This window comes from Miniopterus schreibersii, assembly GCF_964146895.1.
Source record: "Miniopterus schreibersii genome assembly, chromosome: 13".
NCBI lineage: Eukaryota > Metazoa > Chordata > Mammalia > Chiroptera > Miniopteridae > Miniopterus > Miniopterus schreibersii.
The window spans coordinates 50,974,838-50,997,143 of record NC_138113.1 but is presented as its reverse complement, the minus strand read 5'-3'; the positions used below and the strand labels follow the sequence as shown (position 1 = coordinate 50,997,143).

The 22,306-nt window shown below is 52.1% G+C and overlaps 1 protein-coding gene across 2 annotated transcripts in view; it reads left to right on the top strand.

The window, feature by feature from the left end:
• Positions 1-22,306, top strand: part of FBLN7 (fibulin 7) — a 37,975-nt gene that overhangs the window by 4,845 nt on the left and 10,824 nt on the right. The window contains exons 2-5 of one of the 2 annotated variants that reach the window (XM_081156815.1): positions 11,772-11,822; positions 12,559-12,718; positions 16,546-16,716; positions 21,964-22,089. In XM_081156815.1, the coding sequence (XP_081012941.1) occupies positions 11,772-11,822; positions 12,559-12,718; positions 16,546-16,716; positions 21,964-22,089 (508 nt within the window). The remainder of the gene's footprint in view (positions 1-11,771; positions 11,823-12,558; positions 12,719-16,545; positions 16,717-21,963; positions 22,090-22,306) is intronic. The other variant, XM_081156816.1, reaches the window with a different exon arrangement.

Sequence of the window (22,306 nt, the reverse complement as noted above, 5' to 3'; positions counted from 1 at the left end):
GGGCAGTGGGCGCCCACAGCCTTCTCTCACCGCCTTCCTCTGCCTCCTCCCCGCATGAGGATTCAGCTGCCACTTTCTTGGGCAGATCAGTCCCCATCTCCGGTGTGGGGATAGTGGTGCCTCTGCTGGCTGCTGTAAAGGTTCAGGGAAGTGTTTGGGAAGGCCTTACCATGGCGGATTAAGACATTTTCCCGAGAATAGTTCAAAAGCACAAAGGCGTGGCCTAGAAGGGGGAAGGCGTGTTGTCTAGATAGTGCAGAGTCCTGAGCTGGACAGATGAAACCCAAGCATGTTCGTTCCCAGCCGGGTGCGGTCAGCTCATCTTGGGTTTAACTACTGATTTGGGTGGGTGGCCTGGCGTCTTGGTGGAGATGGGCGTTCACTTTAGAGCGCAGCATGAAGGCCGCCGGGATTGAGTAGGGGTATCTGCCGGGGGTGGGCGCAGCACCGGGAGCATTTGCAGCCCTGCAGTGGGGATTCTCATACCCCAGACCCTGTATTTTACTCGTGGCGGTGAGCTAAAGCAGTAAGGGCCAGGTGAACCCTCCAGATAAAAAATGGGGGTGATTCATAAAACAAATACAGTATCCGGTGACAGCAATGGCTTAGGTGCTAGAAACAAAACAGACAAGGACCCTGCCTTTGGTTTTGGAAGAGCTGCTCGGGTCCGGAGTTGGCACACTGGGCTAGTTTGAGCTGAGCTCAGGCAGGCGGGTCTGCTGGTCCACTGCAGACTCAGCTGCTCTGGACGGGGCTCCTCATGGTCTGTGCACCGCCACCAGGTTGGCTGGGGTTGGTGGGTCTAGTCTGGCTCATGTGGGCTCTGCTCTAACCTACCTCTCGGCCTCCAGCAGGCCAGTCCCGGCTTTCAGGTGCAGGGGGCAAGACCCAGCAGAATGCGCCAGACCTCTTGAGACCCTGTCCTAAAACAGACCTGGGATTTAGGTTTTATCTAGGTGTGGTGAGGCCAACAGATCAGGAGACGCCTGTCATTGAAAAAGCAGTTTGTTACTCACAGTTGCTAGGAGGAGGGGGCAGCCAGGCTGCAATGGGGCCACAGGCTGGAAGCAGGCAGAGAGAGGGAGGGAAACTTTGGGAAGGTCAGGGTTTTGAGGGAAGGAAGGGGTGAGACAGGGTAAGGGGGCTAACTAGGTTGTGCTTGGCTAGTTGGACTAATTTTAGCAGGGTCCCAGTGTGGGGCTGCCCTAGTTGTCTGGGCCTGACCTGGGCTGTTGGAGAGGGTGGACTGCGGTGGGTGGGGGGTGGGCGCCGGGTGTTGGTGTCGGTGTCTCAGTAATATAAGGGCAACAAAGGCAGGCGGATTGGGCTCTGGATGGGCTGGTTTGCATGTAAAAGGTGTGCTGGAGGCAGGGAGAGTGTTCAGTTGTCTGATAGCTCTAGCAATTGGCTGGCCTGAGTCCACAACGCCCCAGATGCCAAGACATCAGACACAAAAACCAGACAATGTGGTTAATACAGACCCAGTCCCGGGACTGGTACTTTGCTTCCACTGCATCCTGTTGGCCACAGCAGGTGACAAGGCCAGCCTGGATCTGAGAGGTGGGAAAACAGATTTCCCTCTTCATGGGAGAAGCGGGCCGTTTCTTTGCAGATGGTGTGGGTGTGAGGCAGGAGGCCTGTGGCTAGTTCTGCAAACTTTCCATCACAGGGACCCAGAGACTCACTCCGCGCAGGTGTCTGTGTTTGGACAAAACGGTGCAGTCAGGGTGAGGATGGGTGAAGGGAGGCCTTACTGGCCTGGTGGCTTTCTCCAGTCGTTTCCACCTTTCCCTGGCACCGTTAGGAAGGGGCTCCAGTCCTGTCACAGCAGCCCTGATTGCAGAGGGCATGGAGGCTCTCTGCTCCCCTGGGGCAGCTTCTGGCCTGGGGCCTTGGGCAGTGGGTGTTGAGAGTGTGGACTGAGAGCTGCCCGCTGTGGTTTCTCTGGTCTGCCTGGTGTCTGAGTCAGGATCCAGTGCACTCCCAGGCCTACTCACTCTGGAGGATCCTGTGGACACCAGACTTGATTCCAGGCTCACGAAGCCACCGTGGTCTGTGAAGCTGCTCCCTGCACCGTATGGACACCGTCCCTCTCTCCACACGCCCGCCCAGACCTGCGTCCCAGCCGCTGCCCCAGGGGGAGTGTTCATTTCCTGACTGTTGACAGGCCTGACTGTGCTGGTCACTCCCTTGACCCATAGGGACACTGGTGGGGCTGCTGGACTCCTGCTGATCTTTCCATGGGTTGTACAGCCCTGGGGCCCTCAGGACAGACTCCCTGGGTGGTAGAACCTTCTAGATCCTTTCAAACCCATGCTCCTCAGAAACCGTCTGGGACCTAAAATAAAGCCATTGCACACATTTTTATTAAAGAAAAACAAGTACCAAAATCTGATGGGACCCAAACCTGCTCATTTCAGTCAGTTCAGTCTGCACCTCAGGGAAGTGATGGCTTATGTCCCCTGGACGTGGGAGAGTGGATGCCCTGCTGCAGTCTGGCCTCCAGAATCTTCTTAGGGAAAGCAAGGCCCAAGGAACTTGTCCTGGGGCTGGGTGTCCCAGTAGGACTATGACGGGACTCTTGTTCACAGCAAGGACCGAGGGGTGAGGGAGGTCAGTGGAACTCCAGGGGCTCCCAAGTCCCCAAGCTGTCCCTTGGTCCACTGTGGCCATCAGGGACTCGAATGTTTCACTTTTCACTGGAGATGATGGTACCTCTGGACCCTCACCAAAGGAGAGGTGCCCAAGAGGACTTCTTCCCTCTGCTCACCTATCTGTGCAGGCAAGGCAGGGGTCCGAGAGCATGACCATATACCTGGATGTACAGCCCAGGGAGCTGAGAGAATCAGATGGCTCCTGGCTGATAGGAAGGAAAAGAAAGCGCCTGAGAGCTCCAAGGCAGGGTGTCTGTTGAATCAGAGGCAGCAAAGAACAGCTGCTTGCAGAGAAGCACCAGATACCAGGCAGTCATTTACACTGTAGTGAGAACATATGCAAACATGTTCATATCACCCGAACACCTCGGGGCTACTGCTATTTAGGCATTTTCTCTGATTGCATAATTAGAGATTTTACCCTCCCAGAAGGAGTCCAGCTAGTAAGATGATGCTCTCATTCAACACCTGTGTCCTGAGACTGTCCCACTGTGGGAGCCGGTGCTGATCTGGGCCTGGGAGGCAGTGCAGCAAGTGGAGAAGATGCCCAGTGCCTGGTCCTCTCCTGGCCCCCTCTCTTCCTGGCTGAGTGACCTGGGGCAAGTTCCTGCCTCTTGTGACTCCGTGTCCTGCTCTGACCAGTGAGGATAATTGACATGCCCCTCTCACGGGGTCCTATGAAGGAGGAAATGAATGTCATTCAGAGAACAGGGTCTACAATGAGCGCTCAGTACGTGTGAGGGGAGAGAAGATGAGGAAGACTCAGGCCCTGCTGTCACATAGCCACCAAACAGGGAGAGAAAGACATAAACCTGAGATACATCAAAAGCAGACAACTGAAGTGGGGTGCTGTGTTGACGGGAGGCTAGGCAGGTCAGGACTGACTGAGAACAGGGCTCCTGGTGGAGTGGAAAGATGGGAGCCTGACTTTCAAGGACCTGGGTCAGATTTTCTGGGCAGAGGAAACAGTCAGTGCAAAGGCCCTGAGGTGGAAATGAGCTTGCTGAGGTGTGTGGAGAAACAGGGGGGTCCAAATACTCAGCTCGGAGAAGAGGGAGGCGCTTTACCTGGGCACAGGTGGAGGTGGCAGGGTCGACCACAGCTGGCTCTGTGGGCAGAATAATGCCCCTCCAAAGATACCTGCGCTCTCACCCCCTGAAACCTGGGCATCTTACCTTGATTTTAGCCCAGTGAGACCCACTTTGGACTTCTGACCTACAGACTGAGATAATAATTTTGTATTGCAAGGTGCCAAGTTTATGTTTATTTGTTACAGCAGCAACAGAAACGAGTACATGGTCAGCTCCATGGTGAGGAGCGTGCCTAAGTTCCCCTGGATGGCGTCCCCTGGCAGGGTTTTCACAAGGAAGGGATGTCGTCTGGCCTCCAGCCTCACAGATCCCAGGGAGGAAAGTGAGGACATGGGGAGCAGTGGGACGCAAATGCCATGGTCCAGGACAGGCTATTTCAGTTGCACCCAGAAACACTGGGGGCTTTCTCTAGAGTGCAGGACGGTCTGAAAGGACCACAGATTTCACTTTGCCTTCACAGCTCAGGGTTAGTTACTCTAAGAATAAAGACTCCAGGTGCAGAGCCCACACCATGGCCAAGCTCGCAGCACTCACTGGGGTTTGCCCACACTTCCTGCCAGGCCCAGGCCTCCCCCCCCCCCCCCCCAGAGCCAACGCGGGAGAGCCGGCCTGGGCAAAATCCAGATGTCAGTTTTCAGTAGTCACGTAAATCTTGGCTCACGTGTGAATATACACACGTGTACGTGTGCTGCACACTAAAGCAGCCAGCACCAGTGCAAAGGTTCCTGGGAGGGTCTGTGTGTGCTGGGGGTGGGGTGACAGTGGGGGACTCAGAGGGTCCGAGAACAAACTGGGGGTCTTCTCTGAGCTCCTTATCCTGGTTCCCAGGGGTGAACACGGGCTCCGATTGCATGCGCATTAGGGGAGATGACCGGAGATAACCCGATACCATTAGAGGCACAGCAGGTCTGCAGGTGCATGTGCCACCTGGACAGAGTTAGCTGGGCAGCCAGCAGCTGAAAGAAGCAGGTGGGTTTGGGGTGAGGGAGTAGGAGTGCCCTGGGTTCACACCGCTTCCTTCCTGCCCCTCACTCAGCCTGTCTGTGGGTTCCTGGAGTGGGCGTCTGGAGTGTGGGCGGATTTCACAGTTGTCTGCAGCCTGTTTGCTGCCCCCAGGCATGCAGAGGGACCTGGGGCGAGGTGGCCAGAGGTGGCCATCAAGGGAGCGAAGGGTGCTGTGAAGTGAGAGGGTCAGGAGGGGAGGCAGAGGGGGGCTTATGGGGTTCCTGGGGACACCTCAAAAGTGGGCCCAGCCTTCCTGTCACTCAGGGTCTGGAGAAGGTGCCCTGGGGTTTAAGTCTTGGGTGTGTCACCATGACTGCTTGGCTTCCTGTCTGTGAAGTGAGCACAATAATGGTGCCACATTCAGTGGTTGCCTCGAGCATCTCATGAGTGTGCCAGCTCTTGGCACCCACTGCTGTCACCCCTCCCTTGGCTGTTTTAAAAAACAGACACGAAGGGGGCCTGGAGTGGAAATACACAATTATGGGCAGCCAGGATGGTAAAAACCCGAAATGCCCTGAGCACCCCTGGCCCAGACCCTAGAGGGAGGCTCTGGCAGAAGGAGACTTAATTTTGTGTCCACTTGGCTGGGCCATGGCCCCAGATAATTGGTCAAACACCAGTCTGGGAGTTGCTGGGAAGGTAATTTTTAGACGTGATTAGCATTAGGTTATAAAGCAGGTCGCTCTCCATAATGTGCCTGGGCCTCCGTCCAGAAGACCACCATCCAGAGGAGGCAGGAATCTCCTCCATGCGCCTTGGACTCGAGCTGGAGCCTCAGCTCTTCCCAGGTCTCCACCCCGCCACCCACCCTGCGGATGTGAGCCCCACGATCGCCTGAGCCTGCTCCTTACGCGAACCTCTCTGCCCCTCACTGTCTCTCTCAGATGCAAACGTTGCCACATACATCCTCTTGGTTCTGTTTCTCTGGAGAACCCTGACAACCACAGGACCACCGCACCCACTTTCCAGGAGCACCCACTTTCCTCCGTGTGGGTGCTGGGCAGAGATCACTGGGATGGGAGCAGTCGAGGGAGTCCGAACCCACTCTGGCTCGGTCTAAAATGAAAATAACTTGTGGAGGAAAACGCGCAGCTCCCACATGACTCAGACGCCGCGGGCTGCGAGCCCTGGCCAGCAGGCACACACTTGGCAAGTGTGCTCGCTCCTCTCGCAGACCCAGCGGTATCAGAACATCTGTGTTCCTGTTAGCGAAATGCTGACAGGCCGCAAAGCTGTGGCTCAGGGGAAACCAGCTCAGGAGACGGGCCCTCAAGGTCTGAGGGGTCATCCGTGGTCACTTCAGGGGTCGTGGGGCTCTACTATCACCAGGATGGTTCTCAGAAAGTGTCACTGTTCTAAGACTGTCACTGTGGGGAGACCACCGAGCCAGGTCACATGAGAACAAAAGCCTTAAGGACCCTCCCAAGCACCCCACACATTCTTGGAGCTTCACCCACTCCCTTCAGTGCCTTGAGATCAGACTCTGTGTCTTAAACGTCATTTGTAAATTGAGCTCTAAAGTCCAAGAGGCCTGGGTGGGCTGGGAGGGGTCAGGCCTACCAGGTTCTGGCTTGGTGATGGGTGAGCTGGGGGTTGGGGGACACACACATTGTCTTTGTCTCAGGGCCAACAGGTAGGGTCTGGGCATGAAATGGCCCTGGAGTCCACCTGCACTGAGCGCTGGCTCGGCCCCGAGAGAGGGAGCGCCGTGAGCTCTGGGGCATCTCCGTTAGATCCCGCACAATAGGTGCTGTGAGAGAAAGCGTGGGGGGAAGTGGATATCATTTCCCTGGGGGTATCGTAGGTGGATAGAGTGTAGATCTGTGGCCTCATTGCTCCCAAGAGTCTTAGGACCAGCCCCCACCCTCCAGTTCTCAGCACTGGCCTGTTCCAGAACCATCTCTGCCACCCCCACCCCAGCATGGGAAGGGCTTCATGGGTCGCGTCGTTGCTGTTTCTCTCACTGGTTCAGGTCCTGCAAACATGGTTGTCGGTGTCCAGATAGACCAGTGCCCTTTGAAGGGTCTGATGACAGAAATGGTAAATATAGATCCCCCCCAAAAGATGGAGAGCTTTCACTGAATGTCCTTTCTTCATTCCGTTTCAAATACGTTTTTAATTCAAAGAAATGGAAATTATTTCCCATTATTTATCAATTGGCATAAACCAGGTGTGGAGTGTGGCGCCAGGCTTTGAAAGATGGAAACTTCCACCATCTGAGGGGATCTCTTTTAAAAAGTATTTAAAATGAGGGCCCCTCCAGGGCCCTGGAAGAGGTTTGTGGAGGTGGGGGCCCTGACACAGGCCTTTCTCAGCCTCTGGGGCGCACCTTCCACCCGGGGTGGATTTCACCTTCGTCCAATCAGCCATGGGGAACCTTCAATCGATGGGGAGGTCAGCTCTGGAAGGGCGAGCGGACCCTGTGGTTAGTTTATACAGTTGAGGTCTGGGCCCCAGGTTGGGAAGGGACTGCCTGAAGCTAGCCCTTCGCTGTGGCAGGGCCAGGCTGAAATGCAGGTGGTAACACCTGAGGGTCCAACTTGCTTCCTGTCCCTGAGCCTCGGAGGCCCCTGCAGTCCCTTGGCTGACCTCGTCAAGGCTACATTTGCAGAGGAAAATGGTGTGTTTTCAGGCCAGGGCTCCTACTGGCCCAGAGCAGGAGATGGGGTGAGTGTGGGAAGGTAAGTGGGCAGACAGATGGAAGGAGCAAGGAGCTCCTCCCCAGAATGAAAAGAGCACAGAGGAACAGAAGGGAAATCTAGGCCCAGGTCCAACAAGTTGCTCTGCTTGCTGGTGCGAAACGATGCCACAACCCGGTGTCGACAAGCATGCTGATGGAAGCTGCGTCCTGTGGCCAAGTGTATGAAGATGAAAGCGACAGCAGTTGGTAGTAGTGTCTATGGTCACAGGACTTGTTCTTTGTTTTGATGTTTTATGGGATTATGCTTTATAATCAAGGGAAATGATAAAGCCTTCTCAGTTTGAAAAGGGGACACACTCAGGTCTCCAGTCCGCCTCCACAACCCTATTTGTGCCCATAATGCCGGCCTCCTGAGCACCCGACTTGGTCATAGGATTTCAGCCTTGTTACCAGGCTCTGCAGATGAATTCAGTTACGCCTGCGCTCAAGTCTGACGACAGGTGACAGATTCTGAGCATGGCTCCCAAGGGTTCCATTTAGCACTTCGGCATCAAGGAGCCACCCTGGTAATAGCAGCTGCAGCCAACTCATCAAAAGTCACATCCCCAGGCACTAAATCTCTCTGTTTCCCTGGCACCTGGCCTGGACCCTGCATGCTGTCTTGCCAAAGAGCTTCCTTTTTTCCCCCTCTTGGAGACTTTCTCTTTTGTTTCTTCTAGTTTTATTGAGCTTTAATTGACATACAACATTATGTTAGTTTCAGGTGTAAAGCATCGAGATTTGATATACGTATATATTGTAAAATGATCACCACAGTAAGTCTAGTTCACCTCCATCACCTCGAATAATTACAAATTGTGTTTTTCTTGTGATGAGAACTTTTATGATCTACTCTCTTAGCAACTTTCAAACACTCAATCCAGTCTTGTTGACTATAGTCACCCTGCTGTACATTAGGTCCCCAGGATTTATAACTGGAACTTTTTACCTTTTGATCACCTCCCACTGTTTTCACACTACCACCCCCAACCCCTGCTTCTGGCAACCACAAATCTGTTCTCTGTACCCATGAGTTTATTCTTTTACATCCCACTTATAAGTGAGATCATACAGTATTTGTTTCTCCGTCTGACTTATTTCACTTAGCATAATGCCCCCAAGGTCTACCCATGTTGTTGCAAATGGCAGGATTTTCTTCCTTTTTTATGGCTGAATTGTATGTACAGGGTGTCCCCCAAAAATGTGTACACACTTTAACAGCCAATAGCTCAATTTTGAAAGTGAAATGTATTTTATTTATTTATTTATTTATTTAAAAATATATATCTTTATTGATTTCAGAGAGAGGAAAGGAGAGGGAGAGAGAGAGATAGAAACATCAATGATGAGAGAGTCATTGATCGAGCCCGCAATCCGGGCATGTGCCCTGACCCGGAATCCAACCCCGATCACCTGGATCCTAGGTCGACGCTCAGCCGCTGAGCCACGGCCCGGCTGGTCATGAAAGTGAAATGTATTTTAATAAACACTGCCTTTATAATTATACACAGGGTGTGTATACATTTTTTGGGGACACACTATATATATTTATCACATCACATCTTTTTTCCATTCATCCATCAGTGGACACACTTAGGTTGTTTTCATGTCTTGGCTATTGAAAATAATAACCATTATTTTGATGTTTCATTTGCTCTTCTCTCTCTCCCTTTCTCTCTCTAAAAATCACTTTAAAAAAGAAAATAATGCTGTAGTAAATATAAGAGTGCATTTTTGAATTCGTGTTTTCCTTTTCTTCAGAGAATACCCATAAGTGGAATTACTGGGTCATAAGGTAGTTGTATTTTTAATTTTAAAAAGGTTTAATTGATTTTTAGAGAGAGTGGAAGGGAGAGGGAGAGAGCATGAGAGAGAGAAATATTGATGTGAGAGCAAAACATTGATTGGCTGCCTCCTGCACTCCCCCTACCAGGGATTGAGCCAGCAGCCTGGGCAGGTGCCCTGACCGGGAATTGAACTAGCAGCCTTTTGGTGCATGGGACGGTGCCCAACCAACTGAGCCACACGGGCCAGGGCTGTATTTTTAATTCTTTGAGGAACCTCCATACTGCTTTCCACAGTAGCTGCACCAGTCTGCACCCCCATCAACAGTGTAAGAGGGTTCCCTTTTCTCCACATTCTCACCAACACTTGTTTGTTGATTTATTGACAATAACCATAATAACCATTCTGATAGGTGTGAGGTGCTGTCTCACTGTGGTTTTGATTTGTGTTTCCCTGATGACCGATTAATGATGTTGCAGATCTTTTCATGTACCTATTGGTTATGTCCTCTTTGGGAAAATGTCTATTTAGATCCTCTGCCCATTTTTTAATGAGATTGTTTGGGTTTCTTTGCTGTTGTCCTGTGAGTTATTTATATATTTTGAATATTAATCCCTTTTCTGATGTTGTATTTGCAAATATTTTCCCCCATTGAGTAGGTTGCTTTTTCATTTGGTTGATGGTTTGCTTCCTTTGTTGTGCAAAAGCTTGTTAGTTTGATGTAGTCTTTCTTGTTTATTTTGCTTTTAGTGTCAAATCCAAAAAAATCATCACCAAGACTGGTGTCAGGGAGCTTACTGCCTATGTTTTCTTCTAGGAGTTTTATGGTTTCGCCTCTTACATTCAAGTCTTTAATCCTACTGGAGTTGATTTTTGCATACGGTGTTAGATAAGGGTCCCATTTCATTCTTTTGTGTGTGGCTATCCTGTTTTCCCAACATCAATGGGTCCTTGCCCCATTGTATAGTCTTGATTCCTTTGTCTTAAATAATTGACCATCTGGGCATGGATTTATTTCTAGGCTGACAAGATCTTACGCGACCACACCAACCACACTATGTTCTGTTAGCATCACCCCTGGGAGGTTGGAGGCAGGAATGAATGGGCCAGGGCTTCCCAACCTTCCCTCAGCAAGTCCACCCGCAACTCTTCCCTCTCCCTTAGTGTGCTTGGTCTGAAGGGTTTTCCATTATGACTGGATGAGCCTATTTCACCCCTAATGAGCACTTAGGGGGAAAGCAGCTGGTGCCCATTTTCCACCCTGTGGGTGCTAAGAAGGGTTCTGGGAAGTGTTTCTGGACTCAGAATAATTGTGCCCAGACCTACACTGGGGTTAGATACACTTGGCTGCTGGGCCTGTTTCCTTCCACACACGCTCCCCCTCTTTCTCTACCCCTGGGGCTCCATGCCACCCCCAGGTTCTTGACAGAGGTCTTGGCACCGATCTTCTCTCCCCAGTTTCAAAACAGCCCTCCCGTGTCCTCTAAGGAACCCCCGTCCAGCAAGCCCTGTCCCAGATAGAGAGGCAGCTGCTCCCTTGTCTCAGCGTGGGGAGTGATGTTTCCTCTGCTTCCTCTCCACCTCTGGCCCCACCATCCACGCTACCCAGCCCGAAATCTGCACGAGAGTTAGAAATTCACTCCTGTGGGGTATTTTGCTTAGGTCAAGTTACCAGTTTCTATTGCAAATGAATCAAGAAGACCACTCACCATCCAGGGGCCTGTGGGGAACAAATGAGACAGGGCACAAGACAGTGCAGAGGGTCACTGATGGCTTAGGGTGCTTGATGGGGGCCAGTAGGGTTCCCAGCCTGGCTCCCCAGCTCCTAAGCCCCATGATCTGGGGAAAGCTGCTTGACTCCCAGCCTCTGCGCCTTCATCTGTGAAACTCACGATCCCAAGCCTTCCTCGCAGGGTTGCTCCAGCCAGTAGGTAGTCTTTGAAGTGGCCAGTAGCCTTGCTAATCGTGAACTTCTCAATGTAAATCATACATAAGCCACGAAGACAACTATAGAAGCAGCTCTTTTTTTAAAGGAGGGGGCGTGGGTGTGGGAAATGAGGCCTGGGTGGGACTGCTGTGCAGTGCTGGGCAGGCAGGGGCTGCTGGAGGCCGGGCCGGGCGCCCCAGGCCTGAGTGGGAAGGACAAGTGGGGCAGGGAGAAGGAAACAAACAAAACTTCTCTCCCCAGCAGCTGCGGTAGGGGCCAGGCCCAGTCAGGCCCTGGTTGGAGTAGATGGAGCCAAGGATTCCCCGTAGGTTAATGAGTCCCAGGGGCAACCGGGGATCCAGCTTTGTAAAAAGCGCCCATTGAATCAGGCCCATGAGTTACCCGCTTGGCGAAACCACTGAGGTGCCGTGGCCTGGCAGCCTCCCTGGGAGAGCAGTGGTGACTCTGTTTCCACCATGGTGGCCCGTGACTCCCAGCCGCCCTGCTGCCCTTTTAGAAAAAAATTATACTCATTGTAGAAAAAAATTAAGTATGACAAATGATCCATAAGCCTGTCCCTACAGAACACAGTCATTGTCTTCTTAATGTTCCTTCTCTGCTTTGTGTAGGTAACGAGTCAGGACAGGCGCGGCCACACCGAGGTAACACACAGCCCCCAGGTGAGCGCCACAGCCTGTCGCCATCCGCTGCACCCCCTCCTCCTGCCTTGCCCCCTCTCTTGCCCTGGCTCTGAGGGACTGTTGAGACAGGGGCCTTCACGTTTGTATCACTAAGCATGATGCAGGGTGTTGCTTTAAATTAGCCTCATCATGGAGAGCTCCAGCCTCCCTTTTTTTGTTTTTTAAGCTTTTACAACATCCTCAGAACTGGGCGTTGACTTTTGTTGAATGCTCCTTTAATGCTATTGAGGTTTTTTTCTTATTTGCCCTGTTACGTTGTTAAAAGTACCGGAACCATGGAGCATTCCTGTTTTGCCTGTTTTATAAGTCGCATCGCCCACCTGCTTTTAAAAAGTCCAAGGGAGAAAGAAGAAGTTGACAAGGGCCCAGATTAAGAGCATTAATTCAGAGTGAAGAGTTGGAAGGTCTTGGAGCAAAGACTACTGACTATCAGGCACTTTGAGTACCAGTCGGTGTGTACCCCCCAGGCATGTAGAACCATCAGCTTTGCCCTTTGCTCTGAAGGTGGGAGTTTTGCTTTTGTTGAAGGGTGAACGGGGCCTCTGATATGTGTGGTTGGGGCGTCATTTGGTCCAATGGGAACTCTGGACAAGGAAGGATGCCCATGAGGCCACTTTCAAACCACCTTGTTGGGCCAGGGGTCTGGGTGGCTCTGGAAGCCTGGAGCGAGTGAACCAGCCATAGTGGGTGGTGGCGGTGATCGCTCTGTCTCCAGAGCTGCCTCAACAAGCAGCAGGTCCTCACGGCCGTCCGCCAGTTGCAGCAGCTGCTGAAGGTGCAGGAGACCCGCTTCGCCGAGGGCCTCCGCAATGTGAGGAGCCGCCTGGCCATACTGCAGAGCTCTGCCAACAGAGTGGGTCTCGACGGCTCCCCAGGTGAGTCTCCAAGTTGGCACCCCTGGGCACAGGGCATTCAGGCCCTTCATCTCTGGGTTCTCTCCCGTCCCCACCTGTCACACTTTACCCTGTCCCACAGTAAGATTCCCAGGCCTCTCTCTGCCTCACCTGCTGCTCTCCCCTCTGCCCCTGAGTCTGAATGTCACCTGTTTCCTTTTAGATCTTTTCATTCTCGGCTTCACAGTGCTCACATCTATATGCTGTTATGTTCACAGAGTCCTCAAAAGGCACTACTTTTAAAGCAAGAGCTGCTTCTCCCTTCTCCATCCCCACCCAGGTAGATCCCAGTTGGCTCCAGTTTGGGGTTTTAAATTTTTAACACTAATTTTTAGAGCACTGTTAAGTGGGCAGCAAAACTGAGTGGAAAGCACAGAGTTCCCACATATGCCCTCTCGGAACACACACAGTGTCCCCCACATCAACATCTGCACCAGGGCAGCACGCCTGGTACCGCCCGTGAACCAATACTGGCTGAAGTTTTTCAGGCATGAAGACTAGTCTTCCAACAGGAATGCCCAGTAGGGCCAGTGGGTAGGTGAGAGGGGTGCTGAGGGCATGTGGATCTGTCTGGTGAGGGGCAGTGGGTGGGCTCTGACCCACACTGGGGTGCCCTACTTGTCCCAGCAGTGGCTTTCACATTGCCAAGGCCCAGAAGTGGGTGGCTGGATTTCCTCTGGTCTCTCCGCAGGGTGATGGAGTCTCGGGGTGGGGGGTAGCCATGAGCCTGTGGCATATCTGACGTTATTCATACACTTAATACCAATTTTCAAGGGCCTTCCTAGTTTTGTAAGATGAACTTTCCGGGGGAAGGTGCTGGATTTCCTATCTTTTTAGAGATAACGGTGTCAAACCCAGAGTCTCAACAGCACTGAGTCAAATCCTGATTTCCTCGGCTCCCCCCGGTGGAGAGCCAGACCTGCCAGCCAGACCCCCTCACACTGTCCCAGGCGCCATGGGCTCCTTGGGGGGCTCATCACAGCTATACTCTGAAAGGCAGGCAAGGGCGTCTATTCTTTCTGCTACAGATGGGGAAACCGAGGCCAGGAGAAGTGAGTTAGCAGTTGCAGGTCCCAGATCTAGTGATTTTTTTTCCCGCTTGAGGCCCAACTCCACAGATCCTTTCTCTTTTCATGGGATCAGAGCTGCCTGCAGCTGTTGAGAGTTTCAAAGAAGAACCTACAACAGATAATTTATGAAACCGCTGGCCTGTGTTCGAGGCCTCTGCCCACTAGTACAGACAGAAAGGTGTATTTTGTATATTTTTAAAAATATGTCCTTACTGATTTCAGAGAGAGGAAGGGAGAAAGAGAGAGAGAGAGAAACATCAGTGATGAGTGTCATTGATTGGCTGCCTCCTGCACTCCCTGCACCAGGGATTGAGCTCGCAACCCGGGCGTGTGCCCTGACTGGGAATCGAACCGCAATCTCCCGGATCATAGGTCGACGCTCGACCACTGAGCCACATTGGCTGGGCAGAAGGGTGTATTGTTAAATTACTAGGCCTCTTATCTCCAGATTCAGGGTCTTTCTTCTTTGAACCATGCAAGGATTTTTAAAGTGGTTCATTCTCTTTTTTAAAAAATTGCCACCATGCATTCTGTCTCTCCTGTGTGTTGGACATGGGGTCCGGCAGCAGTCAGGACCCCCACTGCACGGTGAGGTGACTGCACCTGGGCCATGGCAGCAGAAGCTTGCCCCAGGTCAAATGGTAGGTAGTGGGAAATTAGCTTCTGCTTTTTTTTTTTTTTTTTTAAGGACATTTTTGGGAGTCAGGAAGAATAGTTTCTAGTCTTGCAGACTTTTAGGCCTTCCTCTTTGGGCTTCTGTCCAAAGCATCTCCTTGCTGTTTTCCCAGCTTTTCTTTCCTGTGAACATCACAACCTGTCAGCGTCATCAGGGCTTATCAGGCAGCCTCATTCCATTCCCATCCCATCCCCAGGGTTGCTCCCTGCAGATCTCACTCCTTGCACACTAATCTAATTTCGGAAGGTGCAGGGGCTTCCCTGTGGCCTGCAGACTCACCGGGACGTGCTGGTAGTGAAATGAACCAGCCGTGGGCACACTGTCCACAGGGCACGCTGTCTACCGGACAGCGGCCGTTGGCTCCCACTTGGGAAGTGACTGCAAATTTTTACTTTTCAAAACTACTGCCCCCCGCCCCCCCACCACCCAGGGGCAAAAGCAGCAAAATGCTGCTGTCACCTTCCCAAATTTCTTCACAGATTAGTTTCTTGTCACTATTTTGCTACCTGCTTGATGCTTTAAAAAAGATTTTAAAAAATGTTTTGTCCAGTATTTTTGCTCGAGCGTTGCTGCAAATTGATTTTTAACTGATCTAGATCCATTCTTTAATTCCACTAACATTTATTGAGCACCTACTATGTGCCAGGTGCTATTCCATCCATGCAGATATGGTTTACCTATGAGTTGCTCCAGCATGTGGTTTTCCTTTTTTTGAGGATTTTAAAGATTTCTCCCCCAAAGAGACCCCACTCCTTTCCACCTTGACAGTGGTCCCCTTTACATTCCTCAGACCTGCTGGGCAATGACTTGTCCCCTCCGTCCTCCCAGGTTCTGTGTGGTTATTCCTCCACTGTCTTCAATGCTTGGCTCCAGTGAGGCCTCCTCTGACCACCACGTTCACGGCTACACCCCTCCCTGTGCATCTCAGTGCAGTTCCCTGCTCTGTTTTCTGTCTGACACTTATTGCCTCTTACCTCACTCAGCCATTTGCTCATGGGTCTCGATTATCAATGGCCTCTCCCCTGCTAGAAAGGGCTTCTGAGAACAGGGTTTTGTCTGTTTTGTTCCCTGATTATTCCAAGTGCCTATATAGTGTCTGACACATAATAAGAACACAAGAGATAATTTTTCATGTACTTATGTGTTCAAGGATTACTTATTGGGTGCTCACTTTAGGGCAGGCTCTGGACTGGGCCAGGTGTGCAGCAGGGACACAGGCCGGGCATAGTCCCTCCTCGAGCTGCTTCCTGCAGAAGACTGACAACAGATGTGGAAACAAACACGGTGATAAGATGCCTCCAGTGGTCACAAATCTAGAAAGGAAGCAAAGGGAGCTCATGACATAGCTGGTGCCCTGGGAGGTTTTAGCTAAGCGTGGTAGTGAGAGAACACTCTGGGAGGGGATTTCATTCAAGCAGAGACCCATGTCTCTGACAGGGAGCCAGAGATTGGACGTTCTGGGGAAAGAATGTTCTTTTCTGCAGAGAGTAGAGCAGAAGCCAAGACCTGGATGTGGGGCTGAGCCCCGCCTGAAGCTCTGAAAATGTCAGGTGTCAGCACAGCAACAGAGAATAGCACCCCGACCCTCCCACGTAACCAGGCTCAAGCACAGCACTCAGTGTCTCTGAGCTGCAGTCTCCTCGTATTTCACCGAATGGGCGGTTATTACCTATGGCCAACCGCACTCTGAGGATTCAGTGAGACATACATTAGAAACGTCCAGCCTTGCACAGCCCGAGTGGCTCAGTGGTTGAGCATCAACCTAGGATCCAGGAAATTGCGGTTCGATTCCCGGTCAGGGCACATGCCCGGGTTGGGGGCTTGATCCTCAGCAGGGGGTGTGCGGGAGGCAGCCGATCAATGACTCTCATCATTGATGTTTCAACTCTCTCTCTCCCTCTCCCTTCCTGTCTCTAAAGTCAATTAAAATATATTTTAAGAAAAACCGAAAGCCCAGCTTGATGCACAGCCTGGAGGAGGCACTCAGGGAGGTGCCTGAAGACAAGAAGCCTAAAAACTGAGTGATGTCTAATGTGCTCTGGTCCTTCCTTTTCTCCTTACAGTTTCCTGCCCTGCCCTGGACGCCCCTGTAGATGGCAGAAAGTTTGGAAGCAGGTACTTAGTGGATCATGAAGTCCATTTCACCTGCGATCCCGGGTTCCAGCTGGTGGGGCCTAGCAGCTTGGTGTGTCTTCCCAATGGCACCTGGACAGGGGAGCAGCCCCAGTGTAGAGGTGGGTCCCTCCCAACCCTCCCCCAGGGCTGGACCCATTGCAGCCCAGCAAGGCCCTGCTGGGAGAAAGGGTCATTTCTTGGGACACTTTCTGCCTGATTCCTCCATCATCTTTCAACTGTGGGAAAGCGGCCACGGTGCCTGATGACTCAGCTCCGTCTGTGTGAACTCCCTAAACCCTTCCAACAATTTAGTCTTGTTTTGCGTATGGGGAAATTGGGGCACAGAAGGAACTTGGCCAAGACCACAGAGCTGGGGGACAGGCTGAGCTGATCCACACACAGACCCACTGACCCCAGCGCCTGTTCCTCAGCACCTTGCCCTGCTCTTACCAAAGCTGGGGCGAGACGCCTTCTGTGAGTTGTGGGGAAGGACAGGAGGGGGACCCTGCGCGGAAACCTTGCCCGTGGCTAGTTCATCCTGGGGCTGCTGTTTGCGAGGCTGTTGGTGACCTGTGGGGTTGAAGAAATCCCTCAGATGTCCTTTGTGTCCGTTTTGGACTCAGTGTAGACCGGTTCCAGGGAAGATGGCTGGGGCAGAGGGAGGCATGAAGGCTTCTCTTCTCTCTGTTGGGCTTGAAAACAGTGCTTCCTTGATGTCGAGGAAAAGCAGACTTGGCTTTTCAAAAATGTATGGTCAGCTCTTCATGCATACCAGTCATTTTCGGGGCAGGGTTCATAGGACACAATGTCCATGATTGTAGCCCAAGAAGCAAAGGGGAGACACAGATATTACATAAGCAAGTAGGTTTTGAAGAGCAGCATTTGAATGCAGAGGTAACTTGCAAACATACAGGCTCATCTGAAATGCGCCATCTCTCCGGACGAGCGAGGGTTGACCTGAGAGGCCCAGGGCAGGCGGCACCGCGCCCGTGGGCCCGACTTCGTTTCCCACCTCCCGGGAAGAACACGGTTTGAAGGGGGGTCACAGAGCAATCAGGAACTAGCCGGGAAATACAAGCCGTGTGACAGGCAGGCACAGGGGGGACATGCCAGTATCTGGATTTCCCCTTGATCCTGAAAGATCCCCATCATCTCACATAGATACAAAGAAAAGAACAAAAGGTTTTTTCCTTGTGACGAGAGCTCTTAGGATTTACTCTCTCACCTCTTTCCTGTGTATCCTCCAGCTTTGTTAACGACAGTCACCCGCTGCACTCATTTATCTTGTAACTGGGCGTTTGCCTCTGTATTTCTTGTAAACTGGGAGCTAACTCTAGAGGCTTGGCCACACTCAGGGAGAGTGTTGTTTTGTTTGGGCCAGACAGCGCTATAGACTTCTCCCGGGGAGTCCCCGCTGTTGCCCCCTCTCTCCCTGTGAAGCTGCGCCTGGTGACATCACCGTCCTCATGCAGACATCTGTCCAGCCAGTTGTCCCAAGAGGAGCCTAGGGGCAATTCCCTGAGTTCTCCCACTTTCAAAAAAGGTGCAGCTTTACCGCTGGGTGTCATTTTGATTAGACATAAAATACCTGTCTCACATTCCTTCCCTTGAGTATCTTTAATACGTTCCTTGAGTCTTCTGTGTGTGTTTTTGTTGTTGTTTGTTTTTAATACTCACCTGGGGAGTGAGGATATTTTTTCCCATTGATTTCAGAGAGAGTGGAAGGGAGGGGAGAGAGGGAGAGAGAGAGAGAAACTGCGATGCAACAGAGACACATCCATTGGCTGCCTCTCACATGCCCCAACCAGGGGCAGGGATCAGACCTGCGACCTAGGTACTCACCCCTGACCGGGAATTGAACCCAGGACCCTCCGGTGGGCAGGCCGACGCTCTAACCACTGAGCCACACCAGCCAGGGCTCAAGTCTTCTGTTTTAACCAATATTGTTGTTGCCATCACGACTAAGAAATCTTTTTGCCCGGATGCCCAATTTTTCTTTTTCTTTAAAGTTTAATAGTTGTATTGGGCTCTGTATCAGTACTGGCCTTCCTAGACCAATTTCCTCAGGTATGGAGCCATGTTTTCAATAGGGAGTTTCTGTTTCTGGAGCAATCTGTCCCTAGGAACTCTCAGGGCGTTCCAGGACAAGCCCCAACATTGTGGAGACTCTGGGAGGAGAATCCAAATTGAGCCCAGCAAGAAAATTCGGGGCAAATGGAAGAGATGGTACAGAGAAGGCTGGGGATTGAAAAGGGCAGAGCTGAGCAAGTGTGACCCACGCTGAAAACAGCGGAACTGTGACATTGAGAGTTAGGGAGTTAGAAAACCTCCATGGGAAAACTTATTTCCCCTGAACATGAGTAAATAGGAAAGGACTCGTCAAATCCCATACAAACTATTGTAAGGAAACAGAGAGTAAAGTCTATAGACAATGAAGAAATGCCAGAAAGACATGCCCATAAAACAGATGAAAGCTGTAACTAATATTTCCAAACAAGCAACAAGGAACTTTTAAAAGATAAAATCCTTGAAAGGACGGCATAAATAAAAATTAGAAAACCTCAGAAAAGAGGTGACTGGAGAAATGGAAAGTTTGAAACTAGATGGCGAACACAGGAAAGAATTAGGAATAAAGGAACAAGAAGTCAGATCATGCCTGTCAACACTGAGCTCAGGTCCAGGGAAATAGTAAGTGCTCACTGAACAATAAGTGGGTCCACAGAATCATCACAGTGCTTTTTTGTTTTTTAATCTTCGCTCAAGGATATGTTTTTATTGATTTTTTTTTTGAGAGAGAGAAACATCGATGTGAGGGAGAAATGTCAATCAGTTGCCTCCCACAGAGATCGATCCTGCAACCCTTTGGTGGACCAGACGACACCCAACCAACTGAGCCACCCAGCCAGGCTCATCACAGTGCTTTTGCTTTCCCAGCCTCTCCACAGCCTCTCCAGTCCCCTCTTTACAGCTCTGAAGTCGCCATGCACTTAACTAAGTGCCACCGCCTGGGACAGACATGATGTGATGACAACCGCCTTTCAATCAGGACACAGATAGGGTGCCAGGACTGGGCATCATGCCATGGCATGCCTCCAAGAGTGGATCAAGATAAGAGTCTGTGTGGATCCTGTCTAGAAATGAAAACCCTGGGCCATATGATCCAGAGGGGGAGATGGTGCACTGGGATTCAGGGCACTTGAGCACAACCCCCACCCTACCTGCACCCCATTGTCCAGGTGCCACCAGGCTCAGTGCCTTCTGCTGGAGGCCCGGCCGGGGACAGACCATGGCGCTTGTCCCACCGGGCTGGACTGAAAGACACTAGTGTTCAAACCCTGGCTCGATGCCCGTGGCTTCACGGCCTCATGGTCTGCTGCTTGCAGACTTTGCTGGTGAGAAATGATGGGCTGGACAAAGGGTGGAAACAGGAACTCCGAGCCCTGTGGCTCTGTGTGCGGTGCGTTTCCAGACACATTTCTGGAGGCCGGTTGTCTGAAAACAACCTGTGCGGGGAGCACAGCCAGGCGGAGGTCACTGAGAAGTTGAAATGGCTCCTCCCAACATCTCGATGGTCTGGGTTCTTCTGTGATGAATACAAGCCATGTCATAGTCTACATGACACCCTGGTCACGAGGAAGCCAACCTGCCCACACGAGGCCGCTGTTCTTATCAGGGGCAAAGACTGTTCCTCCCTCCCCATGGGCACGGCAGGAAAGGATACTCCAGTGCCACTCGGACATGTTTCCCACTGGTCCCCAGGATGCTAGGATCAGCTCAGGGAACCCACAGACCTGCCCCTGGTGCCCAGATGCCGCCACTGAAACTGGGCTTACGGGATTCATGACACGCAAATGGGGCCTGAGGGTTTCAAAAGATCATTATTTTCCTAATTTGCAAATTTATGAATGTTTATTGTGGAAAAATGGAAGAGGGCAATAAAAGCATGAATAAGAAAACTACCACACAGAGAAAAACCTGTTAAACTTTAAAACATATATCTCTCTAAACTTAGTTTTTCCACGGGACCGTTGTGTCCATGAGCAAGGAACAGTGTCCTTTCCAACGAGAGGCGAGGTCAAGGGTCAGGAGAACTCTTCTCTGGTCAATGGTCGCACAGGAAACAGGAGCACAGGTTTCTGGGCGGGATTGGAAAGTGCATTTCCCCATCTCTGTACATTCCATGGTGGTGACAACTGCCCTTCAGTCGGACATTTCAGGGGCCACCCCTCCCTCCCTCTTACAACTCCCCTAAACTGAGCTCCTGTCCAAAAAATGTTCTCCCTGGGTGCTGATGGACAGGGGCAGAGCTGGGGGCAGTTCTCCCTGGGTGCTGACAGGGGCAGAGCTGGGGGCAGTTCTCCCTGGGGGCTGATGGACAGGTGCAGAGCTGGGGGCAGTTCTCCCTGGGGGCTGATGGACAGGGGCAGAGCTGGGGGCAGTTCTCCCTGGGGGCTGATGGACAGGGGCAGAGCTGGGGGTAGTTCTCCCTGGGGGCTGATGGACAGGGGCAGAGCTGGGGGTAGTTCTCCCTGGGTGCTGATGGACAGGGGCAGAGCTGGTTGCAGTTCTCCCTGGGCGCTGATGGATAGGGGCAGAGCTGGGGGCAGTTCTCCCTGGGGGTTGATGGACAGGGGCAGAGCTGGGGGCAGTTCTCCCTGGGGGCTGATGGACAGGGGCAGAGCTGGTTGCAGTTCTCCCTGGGTGCTGATGGACAGGGGCAGAGCTGGGGGCAGTTCTCCCTGGGGGCTGATGGACAGGGGCAGAGCTGGGGGCAGTTCTCCCTGGGGGCTGATGGACAGGGGCAGAGCTGGGGGTAGTTCTCCCTGGGTGCTGATGGACAGGGGCAGAGCTGGTTGCAGTTCTCCCTGGGTGCTGATGGACAGGGGCAGAGCTGGGGGCAGTTCTCCCTGGGGGCTGATGGACAGGGGCAGAGCTGGGGGCAGTTCTCCCTGGGTGCTGATGGACAGGGGCAGAGCTGGGGGCAGTTCTCCCTGGGGGCTGATGGACAGGGGCAGAGCTGGGGGCAGTTCTCCCTGGGGGCTGATGGACAGGGGCAGAGCTGGGGGCAGTTCTCCCTGGGGGCTGATGGACAGGGGCAGAGCTGGGGCAGTTCTCCCTGGGTGCTGCCTGATGGGGCAGGTAATGGGCCGCACCCCCAGCAGAGCTCCAGGTTGGCAGGATAGGTGACTTGCTGAGTGAGGGTGGCTGCATCTGAGCTCCTACAGGGGGGCAGTGGCAAGGGCACAGAGGGGAGGCGGAGTGCTGGGGTCAAACTGCAATGTAAAGAAAGTTCATCCATTTTGTGTTTTGTTTGTTTTAGAATCAGAACTCAAACACTTGTGTTTGAAAATTATTTCTTTTCCCAGATACAAGTGAATGCTCCAGCCAGCCTTGTCAACATGGTGAGACATGTTTAGAAGGAGTCAACCAGTATACATGCATTTGTACTTCAGGAAGGACTGGGAGCCGCTGTCAGTACCAGGCCCAGATCGGTATGTAGCCGTGTGGGGCTGGGCGAGGACACCCACTGCAGGGGACCCTAGTCAGGGGTCCCCAGATGCTGGCAGGTCAGGGAGTGGGCTCTTCCTCTCTGGTCCCCCGAAGTAGTTATGGGAATCCGTTTAGCTCTTTTGTGTAACCAGAGTTTTTACCCTTTTTACGGAAGAAAATTCACATGGAAGGACTGATTCACAACCTGAAAACTCCCCA